General features: G+C 33.2%; 2 protein-coding genes across 7 annotated transcripts in view; one reads left to right on the plus strand and one right to left on the minus strand.

Annotated features, from left to right (window-relative positions):
• The window catches only part of LOC127064715 (potassium voltage-gated channel protein Shal), a 96,209-nt gene extending 88,206 nt beyond the window's left edge, over positions 1–8,003 (plus strand). For 3 of the 4 annotated variants that reach the window (XM_050996191.1, XM_050996197.1, XM_050996196.1), the window contains one exon: positions 901–8,003. The gene's annotated coding sequence lies outside the window, so the exon portion shown is untranslated. The remainder of the gene's footprint in view (positions 1–900) is intronic. The other variant, XM_050996193.1, reaches the window with a different exon arrangement.
• Positions 8,004–11,343: 3,340 nt separating this feature from the next.
• Positions 11,344–22,352, minus strand: LOC127064723 (glycine receptor subunit alpha-4). Of its 3 annotated transcripts, XM_050996221.1 has the most exons (9): positions 18,147–18,911; positions 17,938–18,013; positions 17,398–17,529; positions 16,221–16,398; positions 15,490–15,716; positions 15,338–15,420; positions 14,932–15,243; positions 14,318–14,523; positions 11,344–12,873 (listed from the first exon to the last, which is right to left on the minus strand). In XM_050996221.1, exons 2-9 carry the CDS (start codon positions 18,009–18,011, stop codon positions 12,697–12,699), a joined length of 1,389 nt encoding a protein of 462 aa, XP_050852178.1. In that variant the 5' UTR covers positions 18,012–18,013; positions 18,147–18,911; the 3' UTR covers positions 11,344–12,696. The 3 variants fall into 3 exon arrangements, with proteins under 3 accessions (XP_050852178.1, XP_050852181.1, XP_050852179.1); XM_050996224.1 differs by lacking the exons at positions 17,398–17,529; positions 17,938–18,013; positions 18,147–18,911 and adding exons at positions 21,661–22,074; positions 22,173–22,352; XM_050996222.1 differs by lacking the exon at positions 17,398–17,529 and having other exon boundaries at positions 18,147–18,909.
• Between the last annotated feature and the right edge of the window lie 837 nt (positions 22,353–23,189).

Consider the following 23,189-nt stretch of genomic DNA (forward strand, 5'->3'; position numbering starts at 1 on the left):
TTTTTCCCGATAATCTCGAATTTTCTTTCCATTTTATTTTCACAAATTCGATCGAGTTCTTTCGAACAAAAGTAGTTAAAGTGATGGAATATCTATTGGTGATATAACGAAGCTGATATTATCATAATTAGACGAGTATCGATCATGTTGCATGTAGGTTTACATTTTGTGGCTAGCCGGAATCATAGAAATTTTACCATATTCCCATAATTCTATTAATACGATTACTGACGTTGACACGTTGAAAATGTATCCCCTAGCAACATAATTTTCTACGTATGTATCAATTTACATTATTGAATAATTTGTTCCAATGAAATAATTATTTGTTTCTTGATTTGATAACTTTGAAATTATGAAAAGTATTGTTTTTCTTGATGAAATAATTAAAACTTTCTTCATTGTTAAAAATCGTTCAATTTCAAAGATTTAAGCTCTTTTTTATTTAGATGATTTAGAATATATTTACATCTATCTGATAGTCGAAGTACTTCAAATATATTGATTAATTTTCAATGGATTAATCGTACCATCTCGTATTTCTTATATTAATTACTTCGATTAATATCACACGATATAAATATACAAATTAATTAAGGTTTAAGTTTCGTTCAAATATCTGCGCTGTTAAATCTTCTTTCCGACACTTTATACATGACGATATTCAACTTCGATTGTGAAATATAAAGTCCATTCATGTCTCTTCGTCTTATTAAATGTATTTCTATAAAGAAAAGAGAGAAAAGAGATTCCCTTCTCTTTGTAAGCATCTCGATCTCATTGAAATACTTTTCGATTTTGAATACGATCGAATTTATTCAAGAATAAGTTATCTTTCATTTTCTATGTTCTACGATAGAAAATAAATTTAAAACGATACAATCTATGCATATATTGCAGTAAAGAAAGAACGAATACACGAGTCGACGAGATAGAAGTTTCGGAATGAACTACTACCTGGCAGAAATAATCGAGAGATTATTTGAAAAATGAGGAAAATTCAAGGAGAAGTTTCTCAAGATATACCATCGGATCGAGAATGGAATATTCGAGCAAGATAAAGATTAAGAGAATGGAATAGATACGATTTAACTACGATCCAAGATAAACGATCGGTTCTTTTCGAAGAAATGTCGTATCGGATTTCGTCGATGAGACTATTATGCACTGTTAATTTCTACTTCTAATAGACACAGAGAGATACTTTTGATTTCGGCGAGAAAAGAGAAAAAGATTGGATCGACGATTTTGCATAGGGATCTTAATAGCGAGATTAAACGTCCAAAATGTTTCAACTGCGACCATAAAAATTCATGGTCTCGTTGTAACCTTTAGAAAAGAAATTCTTCGCGTTTGACTGGCGTTTACGGAAATTTCATTGGAGCATATGACAAACGATTATAATAATAATACATTAATACTCTAGATCCACAAAGTCATTCGCAAAGGATTGCTGTAGGATTCCCAAGAATGATGATTCGAACGAATTGAGTTTCTACGTTGAGTTTGAATCATTATTCGGGATTCGTTTTATCGATGTTAATTATATCGACATTCATCGACGTTCGATATATTATGATGTTGTTTGCGCGCTTCTCTGTAATTTGTTTATCTTGCGAGAAAAGGATGGAAGAATAAGATCAGAAAAAGAATGAGATGTACTACAACAGGGAAGATAGACAAGTTGCAATATGAGAAAATGGCACCATAATATGCCTTACTCCGAGTCGTATAGTTATTTTTCATATCTCGCAAAAATTTTTAGATATATTCTATAATCTCAAACGGTGAGATCGTGACGATCTTACGAATAATTCATATGCGAATGATACCTTAATAAATCTATGTACTTATTTTTGTTGATTAGGCGATCGGGCTTCGGGTCGAACTTCGTCGTTTCCTTAAAGAGAAAATTTTCACCGTTTCTTAATTTCTCGTTTTCTCTTGATGCATGTATATCTACCTACTTACTAATATTTAATATAATATCGAAAATTAGATTCTTTCGTAATTATCGATCGTTTTTTTAAGATGTCGTTAAAAGCGCATGCAAAGTACATGCAGTGTGTCCCAAAATTAAAAATAACTATTTTAATGAAATCGGCTGAATTAAAAAAAGGAAACAAAAAACTGACATAAATTTATGTTTATTAATTAATTATGATTCAAAAACGATTTAAATATTTTAAATCAAAATTTTATTGTGAATATGTGCTGTGCTCAATACGTGCTGTATCTCTATTCCTGCAAATTTTTAATCTATCCTTAGCATAGCGAAAAAAAACACATTTTCGAGTTATTGTCTTGTATATGTTGAGTCTTCCATTGACTTCCGCAACTGAATAATTGTCGTACTTGTTCGATAACAATTGTTTGTTATGTGCTATCCTCATATTCTTCCCATCTCATCGGGTATGGATTTAATTATTTTAAATTTGTTTATAAATTCATGAATCGCTTTATCTATAGGATGATTTCATTACATTGCACTCCATTGATATGGGATATTACAGCAAAGATGCATTCTTATATATTTATTGACAGAGTTCTCAATTTATTGATAAAGTTGTGAATGAGAATAAAATTTGAGAATTTATATATTTTTAATACACACTGGACACAATAAACATAAATAAAAGGGAGTTTTTAAAAACACTGTCCGATTTCATCGAAATAGAAAATTAATTTTGCTACACACTGTACCTATGTACATATTCGATAAATTTTGAAGATATTTAGTCGTCTTCACCTTAGCTATAATTCTGCGTTATCTACCTACCTATTTAATATAGAAAGTCTTTAGAACGAAAGATGCTTAGAATTTACGGACTATCAGTAGTTTCGATGAATCGACGTGGTTCCCGAAGAACTTCTCTACGATAATTATATTTTGCGATATTGCTCACGAAACATTTCGTTTTGTCTCGAATATAGAGAAAAGACGAAATTTTTTTAGCTGAGTGATATAAAGTGCGATTCATTAAGGGTCTCGTGTCTGTCTGGAATTGTCGATAAAACGGAACAACAATGTTTTATTTCAAATTTTTATCCATGCCAACCGCGATGTCCAAAGCGGAGCTAAATAGAGAATAAAAGAGAAATTATTGTCCATGTGTATAAATAATATCAATAATATTGATAATAATAATAAATATAATAATAATAATAATAATAATAAATAACGATGGAATGGAAGAGAGAGACAGAGACAGAGAGAGAAGGAAGAGAGAGAGAGAGAGAGAGAGAGAGAGAGAGAGAGAGAGAGAGAGAGAGAGAGAGAGAGAGGGACCCACGTACCTTTGTATTCTATTAAAACTAAAAATAAGATAATGCCCTCGTTCTTTCAAAGTTCCGCGTTCGGTCGTGCCCGATCGCGAAGATATTTTAGACACGATACTTAATTAAAAATCGCTGGGCGTCGATTTGAAGAACGTCCCTCCCGTCGTTGTTTCGCTGTACGATCGATCGTTGAGACGCCTTCGGTAGACAGATAGTAGATTTTCCATTTAATTTAATTTAATTTCTTCGCGATAAATGTAATATGAAGCTTAAATTAAACAATACGATTATTAAGGATTTTTACGATACATTCCTTCGACGCGTTTACGTTGTTCCACTTATAAGGTGATGTCCTATCGTGAGTAGATTTTTTATTTACTCTCCGTGTAGATTGGTGTAATATATACATATACATATACACGCATATTATAAGGGAATTAATGAAGAATTTGAGAAAGATAGAAAGAGTTCGTAAACTATTATTTGGACATAATGAGGATACGCTTAAATGTCCTGACGTTTTTCAATCGAGTATCATATGTGTATAATAATTTGTTGAAATAAAAAGAGAAAAATATAGACGAGTATAAAAACAGAACTTGTTGAGAGAATTTAAAAAGTGATGGACGAATGATATCTCGACTAACGATCGATCGATACAAGCGCGTTATAATATCATACGGAGAAGAAAAGAGAGATAAATGAAAAGAGAAAAAGAATGCTCGTAAAAAGATAACAATACCGACTATCCGTGTAACCAGGATATAAATATATACATTCTAGGTTGTAAATATTTCGTCGAAGTTCGTGAGAAACACTTATTTGCGTTGAATGTAATTAACTTTGTAATTATCTGTAACGATCTAACTTGAGTCGAAGAAGAAAACGAAAAAAAAGTACAGAGAGAAATAACATATATACGTATATATACATATATATATATATACACATATATATATATTTATATATATACACATATATTATATTATAAACATTATATTACGAGTGAAAAGCAGAGAAACAGAGATTATACATATACGAGACAAATTCACTCTCTCTCACACACACTTGAAGCACTATGCGTCGCGCAATAAAATAAATTCTAAATCGTTTCAAACTACTAGTATGCGTGAAAGTTTGAATGTGTTCAAGGTTTTAAGAAAGAAAGAAAGAGAGAAAGAGAGAGAGAGAGAGAGAGAGTGTGTAGTCGAGCGAATATGTTGTGTGCATGTATGCAAGAGAGATAAAGAGAGAGAGGAAAAAAGATAGAACAAAAGAGAGTATATACTTGTGTGTCGTGAAAAAAGAAGGTTTCTTGTCGTTTTAAGCCACAATTAGAACCACTGTACAAGGTAGTATTAAACAAAAAGAAAAAAAAACAAAAAACATGAAGAACAATATGCAAGAGCAGTTTGGAATTAGAATTGAAGAGATAGAAAGAGAAACAGGGAGAGAGAGAGAGAGAGAGAGAGAGAGAGAGAGAGAGAGAGAGAGAGAGAGAGAGAGAGAAAGGAAAAGAAAGGGAAGAAAGATTTAAAGTTAGCGAGAGAGCTTTTCCGTCGCAAGAAAATTTCAGGATTAGCCATTAAAAGATAATTAATTTCGTTTACCATGGGTATCAGCGTAGCACACAGTGCGCAACGTGATGTTTTAGTTTCTTTTATCCTCCCTCTCCTTTCATTAAAATATGGCGATTAAGAAACAGCAGGGGCTGCAAAAACTTTTTTCGCCATCCTTTCTCGTGTGCCAAACTTACGGAAGTTTATCGAGCCTCGTTCATATTCTTGATTAAAGTCGATGAAGATAGAAAATTCTTCGATCACTCCCCTTCTTTTATCGGAGTTTTATTCCCAGTAAAGTATGAAAGGCGTCTACGCAACTATGAGATGCAATTCAATCAGTCGCATTTAACGTGTCTTGTACTTTATGAATTAGATATTTATTCGATTTTTATTTCAATTTCGAGTCCTCTGTTTCCTTTGCACTGGCACGTTTTACGTGTGTACATCTTAGAAATACTGATGTTAAACTACGATACGTTGATACGAGTTATTAGAAGCCGACAGAGAGCGTTCGATCGATCACGTTTTGTACTTTGTGCTTGAAACGAGCCATCCGTGTGTAGAGAGTACGTAATTGATTGATTGAATAATTAATTAATAATTGTAAGTAACGCAAGCGAGTAAGATAAGAAGATGAATAATAATAATAATAATAATAATAATAATAATAATAATAATAATAATAATAAATAAATAAATAATACTAAAAAAAATAATAATAATAAAACGCAAAGCGATGAATAGTTACGTTTCGTCGGCGTCGTCGCGTTTCGTAGAAAGAGAAGAGAAGAGAAGAAGGAGAAGAAGAGAAGAGGAGAGGAAGAAACCAAAAGGGAAAGGAAAAGAAATAATGAGTCTTTCAATTCACTACCGTACTGCCAATTTTTCCGATGCGACATAATAACTTTAAATAAGAGGGTTTAATAGGCGAAATACACGACGCCCGTCTCTCGTCGTACATACTTACACACATCCATATATACATACATACATACGTACATAAGCTTATTATTTTTTTCTTTATTCGCTCTGAGCTTTTGCCAGTAGTGAGTCCAAGAAGAACTTTAAGATTCTCTCGTGGTATCATTTTATTCAGAAAAAGGGGGGCGCAATGAAGAGAATTCCAATGTTTCTTGTATCTTGTTTTTTCGTCGATGGGATGAGATTTAAATGAAAAGTGAGATAAAATGCATTATTATTTTAATCAAGCGAAAGTAAATTCTGTTTAACGATTATGTCGATTATATATAAATACAACGCGTATGCACAACAATAGAATGAGAAAGATAGGGAAAGAGATTAGATCCGACAATTTGTCTTGCTCAAGCTGCGTATATTTCCTCTTTTGAAGAAAGAAAAAGAGACACAGTGATACACACATACACTGACACATACACGTACACACAGAGTCGTATATCCTCGTACATGCTACTGTATAGCGTATATCACGTACATGTATATTTCAAATAGAATCAAAGATTTTAGTTATAAGAATCACAAAGTTTTCTTTATTCGAACATCGTTTATCCCGAAATTTATGATGAATTTAAACTCGTTCTTCTCGTGAGTGTAATTGTCCGCTGGTTAAGAAGAAAAAAGAAACAATCAAAGAAAAGTACGATTCTTTTGTAAGCAAGGCACTTGCCGTCCATGGACTTCTACGCGAGTCATTGTCGAATGCAAAAGCGATTTATGTCGAGTGCTGTATGTTCCTTGCACACCGAGAGCTCAATGTTAAACATGATTATGTTTAGTTTACGATCATTATTATTATTATTACATAAGATTTAACTAATTATACGTTTCACTTACGTGGAGACAAACGCACGTGCACACGTCGACAGACGATTCCATGAAATTTACGACTCGTTCGCTAAGAAATACGATGGGCGTCGAAGTTCATTCATTGTCTTTATATTTTTTCTTAGCAATTCAAAATGATATTTTCAATATTTTTTCTATGCAATTCTATACAATTCGTCGCTTTTCGATGATAACAAACTAATTCATTGAACAAGATAGCTCTTCATTCTTCAGACGAACTTATATTATCTCTTTCATAGATCATATAATAACTCTCGATTGTTTCAATTTTTAACCCTTTGACAACTTCCCAATGGCTTGTTATTCCAATATTTTTAGCATATGGTCAAAAATGAACATCGTTTTTTTGGATGTTGTTATATCTTGTAAAGCATTTGGAATGTTCAGATGAGATTGGTAGAAGAAGGCTTCGTAATAGGCCATATCAATTTTTTTAAAATATGGATTTCACACGTTTTGGAAAAGACTCGTGTCTCGTAAAACGTTTATTATATGAGGTTTTGTATTTTTATTATCCGTTTGGAATTAAGGAAACGTTAAGATATTACAATCAACTGTGTTATCTCAGTCTTTTCTCGACATACCACGGCTGAATTCGGCTGAATTTGCTTCGAGAGACATGCCAAATACGCTTAAAATGGTGAAACGGAACAATTCGTTCGTAGAAAAGCGCAGAATCGTCGCGGGAACGGTCGATTATTCGATATCTAGAAAATAAATTGTACTTATTTCGGGAATTGCTGAATCCATCGTGTGGGTTTCTTCATTCGAAGGAAGTTTTCGTCGAGAGCCGACGAACTTTACATTTTTCTCTTTAGAGAAGAAGCTCCATTCTTTTTTGTGTGTATGTGCGTGTGTATGTGTGCAAGTGCGTGTGTGCGTGAAACGCATTAACAAGATATTATTAGTATTATATATTCCGACATCTGTCATAGACTTATATAAAAAAAAAAAGAAAAATAAATCGATCGTGATTTTGATGATTATCTCTTCTATTGGATTTCGAGAATTCTATTCCGTATATCGATGTTTGGCAATAATAATAATGTTCTACTCTTAATCGTATTAAAATGATGATTGGAGAAGAAATGATAGAAGAAGAGAATGAGTGAGAAAAAAGAGCAATCAAGCGTAATTAAACTGGGAGGAAAAAACAAAATAAAAAGACAAAAAAAGAAAAAGAAAACAAAACTACAAAAAAGAAAGAGAACAGATACTACCCCAATTAGATATAAAGAAAAAGGGACAAACGTTTTAATCGAAGGCGTTGTCCAACTTCGATAGTTTCCACGCCTTATTCCAAAAAAGGAAGATAAATAAATTGATCTTCGTATTATCTATCATCATACTCTATTTACCTTCTGACAGTCCTTCACTTAGCTTTCCTCGAGACGATAAGGGAGATGTGAGATCGATTAAATCGATTTCTCGTTGATAGTCTTACTAAAAGATTCGACGAACCTATGTAGCAGTGACTTCGTTCTATCGTTCTCGTTCCTTGCCTTTTGAAATCTCGATCGTCTATATTTCTTAAATGTCCTATTTTTACAAATATTCTATGTATATAAAACTTGACTATAATTTAATTTCAACGAATCGAGAGAGATTCATTTATGTAGATAGGAGTACTCTTTAGCGTTTCTTTGTTCTTCGCGACTTGTAGAAAATCGTCTCCCAAGAGTAATCAAAATTGAAAAAGATAAAAAGAAAAAAAGAACATAAAGAGAGAAAGAGGAAATAGTAGAGAAAAAGACGAGAAGCACGAATGTTCTACTCGTATATAAAAATTTATCATTTATTGTACGTTCGAAATCTTTCATATTACTTTTTTTTTTCTTATAATCGTCAGTCGTTCTAGAACGTCATCCAGACAGTCATCTCGATAAATTTAAGATTAGATTCTTTGTTCGTATCTAAAAAAAAAAAAAAAAACAAAGTTGATGCTCCGTTAAAAGCGTATAGTCATTAGGATAGAAGGTATATTGTGACACTATAAAGGAAAACTTTATCGATAAAGCACTATGGAACGTTGTATAGTTATTGATTAAATGTTTTATCGATCGTTTCTATTTAATCAAAATCTTATGACTTACTTTTTTATATATGTTACGTCATACTTAATACTTAAACTTACGTTTTCTCGATCCAATTAGTATCTCTATCTCATTGGTTTCTCAATGAAATAATGTTATTATCACCCGAGACGTATCAATAGTCGCTGATAATTCTAGTCAATTTTTTTCTTTGATTATACGGTACTTAAAACAAAAATAGAATATATCGTATATTACAGAGTATTCCAAAGGGAAGATCTTGTTAACTATCGAGATAGAGTATACGTACTTGTTAGCCCATCGTTAGAAAGTTTCTAGTTAATTACGAAAATGTGAATATCCTGTTGGAAGATCAGGACGGCTCAAACAACTATGTTACGATCGTATCGCACGCACATCGGATAATTAAACGTAGCTACTTGTGATAAGGTTAAAACCGATCGATTCAAACTATTCTGCTCGATTACACACAAGCTTTGTGTTTAACGATTCATCTAGGTTTGCACGATGATATCGAATCTTATAATTAAATGCGACGTTCAACGCGCGTGATATGAATAAACTATTGTAACATTGTTTTAAAAGAAAGAAAAAAAAAGAAAACCCGTGAATTTTTATTAAAAAAGTTAATAAACAGCCAAACGAGTAAATGAAAAACAAAGGATCGTATAGAATATTTAAATTAATAGCGACTTTGCTCAACGATTCGTTGCAAAGTACTACAATTACGATTTCTTACCTGAAAAGAAATCGTCCTTTGAGAAAGTACAATCCATTAAATCGATTCACTTCAATTAATTGCCCCTTGACATGGAGAGGATGATCCATCGAGTGTAGGACGTCGCGATTATAAAATAAAGGCGCCGGAAAGTGGGTACCTTTTCTCCTTCTTTAAGCTCATAGCAAATCTATCATTAAATATCGATCGTATAACATTACGAATTTATTAATCGGGCTATTATCTTTAACCTGTGCAAGGATGATTTGTTTCGTTTTCTGAAAGATGAAAAGTAGGTAATGTTGGCTTTTATTTGCACGAAACTTTCTTTCATAAATTCTAAGAAAAAAAAAAAAAAAATGCATTCTAAAACGTTTTAATAGAAAGTAGAAAAGCCTCGTATTTCGCTTTCTCGATTTCAAGTCCCGTCGGCTTGTGCGTTCGTCTGCGTGCGCGTGTGCGTGTGCGTATGCGTGTGCGTGTGTATATGTAAGGAAAAGAGCGTAGATGTATTTAACGATAAAGAAAAAGAAAAAAAAGGAAAAAGAAGAAAAGAAAAGAAGACAGAGAAGGTGTCAAAGTCGTTAGAGGATTTAATCACTTATCCTGATCGTTCCCAACTTTCTGTTCCTTCCTACAAGATTGCCTTTTCCTTCCTTACTTTAGTCAAAGAAATAAAAAACTTGCAAGAAGGTTTCGCGGTAATATGGGATTGGGATGCTATCTAGACGGCTTAGAAATATATGAAAAAGTGACGGTGCAAGCACGTGTGTTGGTATCTGCGTGTGAAAGAAAAAGAGAGTGAGAAAGAGAGAGAAAGAGAGAGAGAGAGAGAGAGAGAGAGAGAGAGAGAGAGAATGAAAAAGTGAAGGAAACTGAGCGCAAATTGAATGGGAGCTATTGATAAAATATAGGATGGGAATTTAAAATAGTTTCGGAAAATTTCTATACGTATTTTCTATCTTATACTAATTGTTTAAAATATCAATAATTGTTTAAGTCGTTCGAATACTATAGATCATTGCTTAATAACATCAAATGATTTATCTATGCGTTTCTATTAAACTATAATTATTTTCATTTATATAGACCGTGAAATATAACGATCGTATGAAGTAATTTTTATATCTATTTAGATCAAAGAAATAGATAAAATTAAATAAGTTTATATATCGCTATAATTTTTTCTTTTTTTTTTTTTAAATATTCATCCATTTGGTTTCAGTTTTAACGTAAAAATTTGATATTGCCTAGTATGTAAACGTCGTAACTAAAAGTGTTCGTTAGTATTTCCTTTTTTCTTTTGTTCTATTGAAACAGAGAACATGGTTATAAATTTGTCGAGACTATTTTAGAAATCATCGTGTGTAAAGAACAGCTGAGACTAAAGAGGATTATCAAGCGAAGATCGATGAATCGAAACGAACTTCTCCTAAACGAAGGGATTAACCTTCTCGTAAAAATCGCGAGTCGATATCGTTCTTTTAGGGGTGTATTACGAGCGACGGAATCTGGGCGCGATTTTCCGTGCGTTGCTAGAAATAAAAAAAAAGAAAAAAAAAAAACAGAAAAAAGAAGAGAAAAAATAAAAACGTACAACCGATCGTGGATCGATCGTTGCCGGAGTTTTAAAGCAGGTTGCACGTGGATATACACACCAGTGGAACCCACTTCGATGCCTCAAGAATATATTTATTATCGAACATTTCATGAAATAATGAACTGTCGGGAGAGATATATAAAAATAAAGTACTGTCTTTATTCACGTTGTTTCGATGTTTCTTTTTCTACTTTCTTCTCCCACAAAATTCAATCCCCTCGTTGATGATTTTTTTTCTTAATTTTCACGATAAAGCAAGAGAGAACGTAGAAATGTTCTCATAAGTATCGCTATATGGGATATTATACCTCTGATGGTAATTTATTAACAAAGTATTTCTATTTAGTTTACTCTTACACATATTACTTATATTTAATGATTTAGAAAGAATATTAACTTCTATGACTTCTATGAATATAATCTTCTTATATAACTTCTATGAATAAATTGTTGTTTTTCACATAATGAGTTAATAATAACGCAGTACCGATAATTTAGAGAAAGATTAAACTTTGCGATTCGATTTCCGTTTTATCAAAAAAAGACTTACGATAGCATGATATAATAGGAAATTCGATAAAAATCATTAAATGCGCGAATAATAACGATCGTAAATGTATTTTAACTACTCTTTCTTTTAATTCACGTTGATATAAAAAACGCGTAGGTATCAACGTAATTTATAAATAAATAAATATATGTGTATATATATATAATTAATGATGTGATTAATAATCTTCTCTCCATAGACGCGAAGCATGTAATTTCAAGATGCTCTTATGATTTAACTAGACAGTGTAATGGCAATGAGGCTTACCACGTAAGGGATACCACATTATTGTCTAGTAGTAAAACCCACAAGTGGTCGTACATTCCTACGATAAGATTCTCTATTATATCTGCGGCTTGCCACAATATTAAATCTTCGATCAAGTAAGTAAGTGAGCTGCTGTTTCCATGAGAAAGCATTTCTACATTTTTTTTTAATTAAATACTCATTTTTAATCCTTTGCACTCTCTGCGTTTTCTTTTTTTTAGTCATTTAAAGCAATTTTCACATACAAAATCATGTTTATATATCAATATACGCATAAATAGGTATGCAAATATTAATAAATGCAATTATTTGATAAAACGTCGTTGCATGCAAAGGATTAAAAAACTCAACGAATTAAATTTGTTATTACTTGCATAAATAGAAGAATTGTTCTTTTAAATTAATAACGTAAAGTTAATATTAATTTGTTGATACGACTTGTAAGTATAGATTTTATACAGGGTGATAATAAAGTTGTTTAGGCTAAAATAATGAAGAGTTTCTATAAATATATGTTATATATGGTTTCTGATGTTATAGGAAATTCGATAAATTCGTTCCTAATTTTTTTCATGGGATATCAAACATTTCTTTTAAAGTGATTATTATATAATTATAGATAAGAGATTAATACTAACTTGGTAAATGATGTATCATAAAACACATTTATATAAACTTTGTTTCCTTATTTCAAACTAAACTATAAGTCTTGAAAATATCAGCCAACTCTTTATCAATACTCTGTATAAAAGGCACTTTTGAATCATATTTTCTTCGATTTTTAATGTCTCTGTTTGCTAATCGATCGATCGATTGGCAACGTGGAGGAGATTTTTCTTATTTTATAGGAAGGTACTCCAATAAACGACATTCAAGATGAAAAACGAGAAGGGAAAGAAGAATCTGGAGACCTTGTCGATGTAAATTGCTGTTGCCCTACCCTGACAGCAAGTGTCGTATTGAACGGTAGGTGGCCTGACGGGACTTCTGCTTCTCTCGGAATCGGGCCTCATCGGAGTCTATAAAATATTACATGATATTATAGATTCGAGGATAAAAATAAATGTTAGAAACTTAAAGGCTAATGAATATGCCAAGGTTTTAATCATAACGAATATATCCTAATTTGATTTATAGTTGAATTATAGTACATATTGTTAATGAATATTCAATGTTCCTGTTATCTTTTTATATAAGAGAAAATTTGAGGAAAGTTTCAACAATTGATTACACCGAGAATAACGTACGATTCCTCATGTAACAGATTCTAGTGTTTTTTATTCATAGAGCAGTCGAAACGAGACGGAAACAAACGATTCCTTGATTACTAGACAAAGTTTTAGCCGAGTAACATTTTGACTCGAAATTCTCCGAGTAAGAAGTTTCTCGTAAAGTTAGCTCGTAAAGTCTGACACGTTGATTCGTAGTCTAACATTTTATATCGCCGATTGATGGAATATTTTGTACTTATAAAAGTGATACGAACCGATAGAGTTAACTTGTAATTGTCGTGAGTTACTAATAATTTCTTTTTATTTCTTCATTGGGATATGTGCAAAGATAGATTAATTACGAAAACGAGATTATCCTCCGAGTTTCTCGAATGGCGAAAGGCGTAGAGATATTTAAAGCGAATCAACAGTCTCGTTAACGAGAGCTTTTACACGCGAAACACGAACGATCTATTTGTGCGAGAGAGGAGTAAATAATCGTGTCTTTCCGAGGGAATCGCCAGAGTTTACACACGTGTTCGTGAGCGCGTAAATGTAACGCAGAGATATCTATGCTTTACGTACTTAACGATACGTATTGCGAATACATGGACGAACATGCTACATGATCTTTTGAAAAAATGTAATAAATGTTCACCGTCCTTCATTCACTAAATATCGAAAACGCTTAATTATACCGAGTTGTACCAACTTTCAGATTCTCTTTGTTTGTCTATCTCTATCTATTTATCTTTAGCAATATAAAGTTCCATGTAGCAATGGAACGGAATAAGAGTTTCGACAGAACTGACAACAAACTTAAAACTTTCCATTCGACTCTCTTTTTTCCTTTTTTTCGCAAAGTGCTCTCGATCATTCTGTGGATAATTTTCAAGAATCCATTGAAAACTACTCTTCGTAATTCGAGTAAAAAATGACTCGCGGAAATGTGCATTTCTATTGAGAATGCTCTTTAATTTCCTGAGATATTGTATAGTTTGCTGAATCGTGACTAGGTTAAGCATTGCATATTTTTATAATGCGTTTCAAAATGATTGGAGATTATATCGATTGTTTATAGAAATAAAGTAAGTTAGTAATTAAAGAAATTATTATTAAAGTTAGAAGAAATGATAAAAAAATATGAGTGAAAAATAAAATTCTTATTAGTTTTTATCTTGGAATTTTCTGCAAATTAGTAAAGAGAAATACGTAATATGATCGCTAATGAAAAATGGAAATAAAGTGAAACCTTAAATTCATCGATAGCTTCCCTAAGATCCTCATCGGAGTAACCCTTCATAGCTTTCGTTGCAACAGGACCCATGTAGTTATTGACCACAGCGAATTCCATGAGAGACAGGAAGACAAAGACGCTGCACGATGACATCCACACGTCAATGGCTTTCACATACGAGACAGGTGGTAGCGATTGTTGAGACTGTGTATTCTGAGTTGCTGTGAATATAAGTACGTTTTGTTTCGTTCTTGACTATTCAAGAAGAAAGATTGTATTTTAACATTAGGAGAAGGCTTTATCGAATACGAGATTATTTTTAAATTCTTCATTCAACAATTAGTCTTCCATAAAAGATCTGTAAACGTCTTTCATAATTTTAAATTATTTTAACGTCATATGTGTGTATATATGAGTTCAGCATATTATTCAAGTAGGAAATATATCTTTCATATGAATCAAATACATGGATTAAAGATTGAAATATGTTTTATACATTATTTTTATATTATTGTGTGTGTGGATAATATATCTTGTAGATATTAATATTGAAAGATCATCGTCGTATGAACCTCTTCTGATATTAATGAGAACGATTCATAATGTATTTAACTTAATCGTAGTCTCACCTAGTGTGAGGAGTGACGTTACACCGAGCGTAACGCGAGCTGGAATTGCTTCAGGTTTGATCCAGAAGGCAATCCAGGACATGACGACGATAAGAGCCGAAGGTATATATGTATGAAACAGGTGGTATCCTAATCTTCTTCTTAGATTAAAGACGATCTGAATACACGTAAAGTTTCCGGTCGAATACTCGATCGTACAATCTGTCGTATAGTTATTTGATATGTCGAGCTGTGGCAGTTCAATTTCGGGATTTACTACTAATGGATCCGTCATATTCCATATGAAAACCAGATCTTGCGTCGTATGTGATACTGCAATACGTAAAAAATATATATTTTAATAAATAAATAAAAATTACACTCGAATCTGTGGATTGAAATTAATGGTAAAAATAATCATACGAACAGCTTTCTATCATCATCGAACAGATTTGAGTATCGTGCGGATACGATTCGAATTTCATCGCACAAGAAAGTACCAAAGTCAACCTGGAAATTATCATAAAATGCAGAGAAGTATTCATCGAGGTAAGTAATATTTTTGAATAGGATACTTACTTGGACATATAAAGTAACGTTTTATCGTGATAAAGCCAGAGATAGTGATTTGGTATAGACATTTCGTGAAAAGTGACCTTCTTCGCGTTCTTGAAAAAACAATCCGGTCGCCAAATGTTGTTCAACCAATCAACGTCCAATATTCTGTACTCTTCCGACATATTTTCTGGTAATCTTAATCTAGAATCGCGCCAGCTTTGAGCCAAGAAAATGTCAGCGACGTAGGTCTGTAAAGAAAACAAAAATTACGTGCTGCACAATATTTAATTAAAATAAATTAGAAATTCCACGTAATATTGAAATGAGCGACAGAGCAGATATTTATTTTTAGATATTGTCCATCTTGAACGTAGGATTATATTAACGGAAGAATATTTTCCCTGAGAGAGAAAAATTAATTATTTCCTAAATGGAATTTTATCAGATGATACTTTCGTTGAAAAATGAAGTAGATTAGTAATATAGAATGAACCGAATTGTCGGTGATGGAATAGTTAGAAGATTTGAATAATTTATTGACCATACTTGTTTATAATAAAACGCTGTAAAATTCGATCGATCGAAATTTTTATAGAAACGATACAATATGTTATGCGATCTATATGTTATGCGATCGTTTAAGAAAATTGATAATGAATATCGAATGTGACGCTTGTTGACAATTATTCATGTGACGTTTCTTGTTCCTTACAATAAAATTCAGTCATTCTATATCTATTGCATCTACTCACCATAGATTCTTCGTTAATAGAATCGAGGCTGAGAACCGTGACGTGAAAATAAACGATGGTAGGCTGTCCTAAGAATTTTGGTGCTCTGTGCTTGTCATATTGCTTCGGATTTATCGGTAGGATGTCTCTTAAGGACAGAGATGCCTCTTTTCTACCGTAATCCTCTTGGTCAGCTTCTCTGAAATTCAAAAGAAAAGAGAGGGGAGAAAAGATGCACTCGAACTTCTTTCTCTTCTCAAATTTTTTCATTACGTAGATACAAAGTGTAACCAGTGAAATGAATTTTTGTGTGAAAGTGTATTAACAGAAGACACCTAAACGACCGACATTCGTAAAGGAATCTGGGAAAAAGAAAGAATTTTTTTTTGAAATTAGCTTTCGAAAAGAAGTCTAAAAAAGATATAAGCGAGTGTAAAATATTGCCGCGATTCCGATGAAACAGCAATATTACAGAAGCCATAATAGGTCTTCGTGCTTGGCACACCTTTAAGTTCACCCGAGATAGATACGTGTGTTCCTTACATGCAGACATTTTAATATGCCTAACCTACGACCTCTGTCTTATATGTATGCCTTATATATGTGTACATATACATATATATCGCGATATCTATACCAATCGCATTACCATAATCGTGCTCACACGTCTATGCGGTTGGTCGTCTGGATAAGTTATCTTTAAGAAGATACTTATTTTTTAAATAGGTCTTTCTTTTTTCCTTAATTACGAATTTAAAATTATGATCGAATGTAACTCGAAAGAATCTGATTATTCTATCGTTCTTAACTCTTCCATTTCTCCTTAGATGCAAGTAGTTTGTATCGTTCTTTGTATTAGACGTACATCCTAAATTTAATCGAACCATATAATATGATTTAGTAGACTCGTTTATCCGGGTCTATTAAAACGGACTAATGTCAAATCCGATGTCTTATTCCTTCATGAAACCTAATCAAGCCGATAATCTATAGAAAGATTTTTCAGAAGCAGTTCTTGCCTTTTTTATCACCGCCTTCTTTATCTCTTCCATATAATCTTTTATTTTTTCTTAATTATTTCTTATTTGATTTCGTATCAGGAACTCACTCAGGAAAAGATACGTAAGAATTTTGAATAAGTTGTAAATGGAGAAGAGATCGTACTTTGGATGATATCGATCATTTTGGGATGCGTTACCTTTCGATCTTCGGAAAAAACCGGTACCCGCGCTTTCTCGCCGAAAGTCGAATTGTACTAGACGATAGGCTATCGACTTTAATATGCCACCCTTCGACCTCCGTGGAAAGAACCGGTTCGCATATTTTCTCGCTGAAACTCGAGACAGTGGCAGGTGATGGAGAGGTAAGGTATATTATCGTCATTCGTGCAAAAAGGGATGAACACCGAAAAGTGTATTCGTCGTAGCGATTAATTAATTATTATCAAATTATCCTTTTCACAGAATATCGACGATATAACACAAGCGTTGTCTCAGGATAATCTCATAAAAAGGAAGGAGAGATTTCCCACAATTGTGTTGTTTTTTATTTTCGATCGTATCCCAAAAGAATATCGCGTTTGACACGTGCGTTGAAGTACATCGAGCAAATTATTAATAACATTTGAAATCGCATATATCACGTGACGTTAATCGGGAAATCTCTTTTCTTTCGTATTAAAGAAAAAATTGCCCTGTCGAGAGAGTTCTTCATTTAACTATTTTTTTAATCTACTCACGGAAAATGTAAAGCTGCCATGTCAAACAGCGTGTAAAGGTAGCAGCATAGGATCATCAGAGAGTGTCTCGTCATTCCTAGAACACGAAATGGGAAAGTTTTCACGGAAGACTTTTCGGTATAATTTTGGAAAAAAAATAATAATAGATTTCAAAAAGAATATGCAATTCACGTAAGCATTATATATCTTTTGATACGAAGAGAATTTACCGAACAACTACACATTCTATTGTGCCGATTTTCCTCGCTCAATTCACTGCGTCCTTGTTGTCGTCGTTTATATTTAAATCGAGGCTCCCACAGTCAATCCAGATCGCAAACACTTTCTGTCTTCGTTGACGAATTTACGAACCCTTTCGTATATTGGTTTGACGTCGTCACGACGTTGTGATCCAATTGCAATATTGTTTTCTCACATAAGTGATCGAAGCTACGAGGAAATCACCGATCGAGAAATCATCAATCCGAAGTCGGTCCAACTTGTCGCGACGTATCATCGATCTCTAGACACAAGCGTGACAAACTTTAGACACACATCACTGGATTCTCTCGTTTCCTTTGGTAGTAATAGTAATAGTATTTTTTCGTCATTGCTCGCGTCGGTGGCTACGGACACTCAATTTTTGCTTATTTCTCGTCTCTCACGACAGAGTTTACGTTGTTCGCGAATCTATCTACTTTTTTCTTTATCTCTTTTTCTCTTTTCGAGCACGATTCCTCGAGGAAACCCCTGGAACGACGATCGAGGACGCGCAACTGTCGTTCTCTCATCGGCGTAGAAGCTGTCGATCGTTTTACGGAGAACCGAATAACAGAGATAGAGAGAGAGAGAGAGAGAGAGGTGGGAGAGTAAGATAAAGAGAAATAGAAAGAAAGAAAGAGAGAGAGAATGAGAGACAGAGACAGAGACAGAGAGAGAGAGAGAGAGAGAGAGAGAGAGAGAGAGACGGTTGGTTCGCCACTCAACCACTGGCCACTGCACGGGGTTTGCTGCTTCTGTAAACCACCCGGTCGGTCGGTGTCTCTAAGCCAATTTGCCTATCGACTAACTGATTAAGCCCTACTTTTCTCTTTCATCAGTGCTAGAGAGAGATAGATAGAGACGCGACCGTTACCGTGTGTAACGTGTGTGTTCCAAAGGTTGCTTCTGTATCTGTGTGTATATTTGTGTGTACGGCCTTTTTGCGCGAACCTTCTCGTTGTCCACGTTGTTGTGCCTTTCCGTGTGTCCTCGTCGCGAAAGAGGCTGCTACGGTGAACACGGGAAATGGCCGCGTGCCGATAGCGTTGTAATAGTGTATCGAACTTACACACCTTTCCCTTCTCTCGTCGACGAACGTTAACCATATATATCATGTGCTTGCGCGCGAGCGTATTTCTCAGGTTATGCCACGTGTATGTATGCGTTCTACACAGTCACACTTCCCTTTGGACTAATGAGATTCACTCTCCACGAGAAAACGAACGAGATTGTGTGTGTCTCTCTCTCTCTCTCTCTCTCTCGCTTTTTTCTTTTTCCTTTTCTTTTTCTTTTTCTTTCTAACTCTTCTTTTTCTTTTTTTTTATTCTGATCATTTCTTATTTTAAATATCTGTTTCTTTTTGTTTTTGATATCATTACGTTATACGCTATCTATAAATGAGAATCGATATATTTATATGAATATTATTTATTTTGTTTAAATTTTATCTTTCGATGAGATTTTCCTCATCAATGTGAAAAGAAATTTCTGAAGCTAAGATTTGAACGATGTGTTAGAATACGCTTTCAAAAGGATTCTTCTTTTTCTTCTTCTTTTTGTTCGAGAGATCGTTGATCACCGATCGCCGATCATCGACTGCTTCATTACATAAAATGTATAATATTGATGTTGGCTATTTCGGATTAAAGTGATTCTGCTTTGTGAGATTCTCAATTTATCGGCCTTCTCGATAGCTAAGTGCAGAGTGAACCCTCTTTTTCATTCCCTTCTTCTTCGGTCTTTTTTTTTTTTTTATTACTTTAAAACGTAGGCTCGTAGCCAACAGAGAAAAATAGATGTGGGCTACGTAAAAAATTTAAACCGGCTAGAAATATTAAGCGAAGCAGGTAGAAAAAGCGAAAGAGAGTTTGTATTTGTTTTTTAATCAAATATACGAATAAATAAGAGAATTCGATAAATATTCGTCATAAAATCAATGAAAGCCTCCTCGATAATAATGAATTCGAAAAATATAATATACAAAGTTAAAAATAAAATAGAAGAACAAGTATTTGATCGATCCACCGTCGGATAAAGACACAAGTTGAATGGTCGTTGGAGTTGTGGTTGGAAAATGAGGTTATTTGTCGAGAGCTATCGCACCAAGTATGCGGCTTAATTGTGGACTATGTAAGGAATATCTTTCTCTTCTGTAAAACGTAATCGATGAGGGCTTTCGGTTTTCTCCATACAGAAAATTTATCGAATCTCTATCCTAATCGTGATTTGTATTACTTTTTTTCTTCTAAATATTACGCGATATTTATAAAAATTGTTATATATATTTTGTTTCAATATAATCGATGACTAATACGTATGACGAATTCTCACCCCATTGATAAAATTATCCATTAAAAAAAAAGGAAGAAGAAGAAAAGAAATTAAGGGAGAAAGATTTGATATAATATCTGGTTAAGAGCCCAGCTGAGATCCATCGACAATCCAATTATTTGGTGCGAGGTGTTTTGACAGTTCACATACTTAAACGGAATGGTGCAGGCTAAGTTCGAAGGCTGAAATACGCTTTTAAATCCTCCCCAGCTCGTGCAGCCGAGGGGTAAGTGGGGTTAAGCTGGCGTGGTCGTGAGGTCGTGTCAAACACGATCGCGCGTACGAGAGAGAGAGAGAGAGAGAGAGAGAGAGAGAGAGAGAAAGAGAGAGAGTTATAGATCTTGTTGTTTCTTATATCTACATATATATATATATATATATATATATATATATATATATTTATTTATACATACAAACACATAATATGTAGATATTGTGTGTGTTGGGTGCGGGCGTGCGCATATATACTGATACATGTATAATAGATAAAGATAGAAACGTAGAGATAAAAATAGTCGTAAAAAAAGGCAAAGGCAAGAGTTCGTGTGCATGTGCGCGCGCCTATATTCTCGTTTATCCGTCGACTTCTTTCACGGTTGATCCTAAGCAATTAGCGAGACAATCTTAAAAAAAAGGGGATCACCGAGGTACTCTTGCTTTTTATATGCGATTGCATGTAGGCCAGCCAGTCAGCCAACCAGTCGTCTTGTACCGTACAGAAGTAGGAAGATCATTCCTCTCTAATTGCATATGGACTAGAGTATAAAAATCTGGGTTGGTTTCATTCAAATGCATGTTGTTCGTACATCTCTACTTAATGTTTATAATGAACGCTCGCTCTACAGTTGTTGTAAATTTTTTTTATATATTTTTTTTATATTTATTTATTTTATCTTCTCTTCTTGTAGAATGTATGAAAAATGTTTAAGCGTAAGGCGTTTAAAACTTATTTAAAACTTTGGAAAAGTTACGAATATAAGGCATTAGTATTTCTAAACTTTATATATTTGGATATTCAAAACAGTTAGTAAATCTCCAAAGAAATTAAGTCGTGGTTTCTCAATCTTCTTCTACTAATTAATTACGAACATTCATTCGTGTCGATTCGGATCTTTTATCGATATGATCGGAGGGACTTAAAAATTTACTTACTGATTAAGAAGTTCTGCGACGGCTCCAAAACACTAGTCCGCGATTTGGAGCGAAATTGAGGGTGAATGATTCGTAGGTGGTTGAAAATGAGATAAATCGATATTGATGTTGGTTGAGATTGTCTTCAGTGATGCACTGATTCTAATACGCGGTAGTTTTTTAACGAACGGTCACTGAATTTACTTCGCGAAACTCTACTCTCATTATAAATACAGTCCGCGCGGCTGTTGAAAAAGTAAAAAACTTTGCGAACAAATACTGATTCTAACGACTGCATTGCACACAGTCGATGCAAGTTCACTTGTTGTTTAAATCGCAAAACGCGGACGAACAAACACTGCTTCTATTTCGCGATATTTTTATTTCAACGATACAAACACTCGATTACATCATCGCTTCGCACGCAATGATGTCCTGAAAGAGAAAAACAAAAACAAAATGATTAGTATCACTGTTTTAATAAGAAACTATATAAGTTCTTGAAGAAATGTGCGATATAAAAATACACTTACTTTAAATCTTCGTTGATACTTGGAACAAAGACATGCTGAGACAGCTTCGATGTTCTCTCGTCGAAGTACAAAGGAAAACTGATCCAATAATCGTCAAAGTCAATCAAAAGTTTGTTTTTGTTGACCTTACACATAGCCAACAATCGCTAGTTCAAAATATAAGTCTAAGAGAAAATAAATTAAAATTGTTTTTAACGTTTTTTTATGTTTTTGAAACGTATTTCGGGTCGTGTAATGTTTATCCGAATTTATTATTGTTTAAATATTAGTTCATTTAACTCCACGTACTTTTATCTTGTTTAAATAAATCTAAAATTACCAAAAGTATTAATTTTGAAGTCTTTACGTTCAGAAAGAGAGAGCTTTATTGTTTACTCATTGGAGTACAAAGGAAAACTGATCGCGTAACGCTCAAAGTTAATGAAAAGTTCATTTCTGCTTACATAAATAAGCTATGTCCGCTAGTACAAATTCTAACTCTATTTAAATAATTAATTTAATTGTATTTTACATTTATCGCGTATTTCTCCCTAAGAAATGTATAAATAAATGTGCTATTGTTTAAATATTAGTTACGTGCACTTCAAATTGTTTAAATAATTCTAAAATAATAGAAAGTATGATATATTTAAACTTACCGATTTGGAAGAGACTGCTGCGAAGTTTACTCGTCGGTGTACGAAAGAAAACTAGTTCGATAACAGTCGGAGTTAGTCATCAATTTGTTTTTATTGTTATTAGATGAAGGTGATTCCGAGTTCTATATTTCATTGTATGGATATGTTGAAGTAATTTTTTTTTATATTTACAGCGCGTTCCGAGTTATCTAATGTTTAAGCGAGTATAATGTTTAAGCAAATGTACAATCTTGATTATTATAAATTATTTATTATAAATTATTATATATTATCTATTAATTAAAGTTCATACCGATTGAAAATTAATCTTAAAATTGTTTTATTTTAACTCTGTGATGTAAAAAAAATTGTATTTTATTATTATATACTATTATTATGT

The sequence above is a fragment of the Vespula vulgaris genome, chromosome 6, assembly GCF_905475345.1.
Source record: "Vespula vulgaris chromosome 6, iyVesVulg1.1, whole genome shotgun sequence".
Classification (NCBI taxonomy): Eukaryota; Metazoa; Arthropoda; class Insecta; order Hymenoptera; family Vespidae; genus Vespula; species Vespula vulgaris.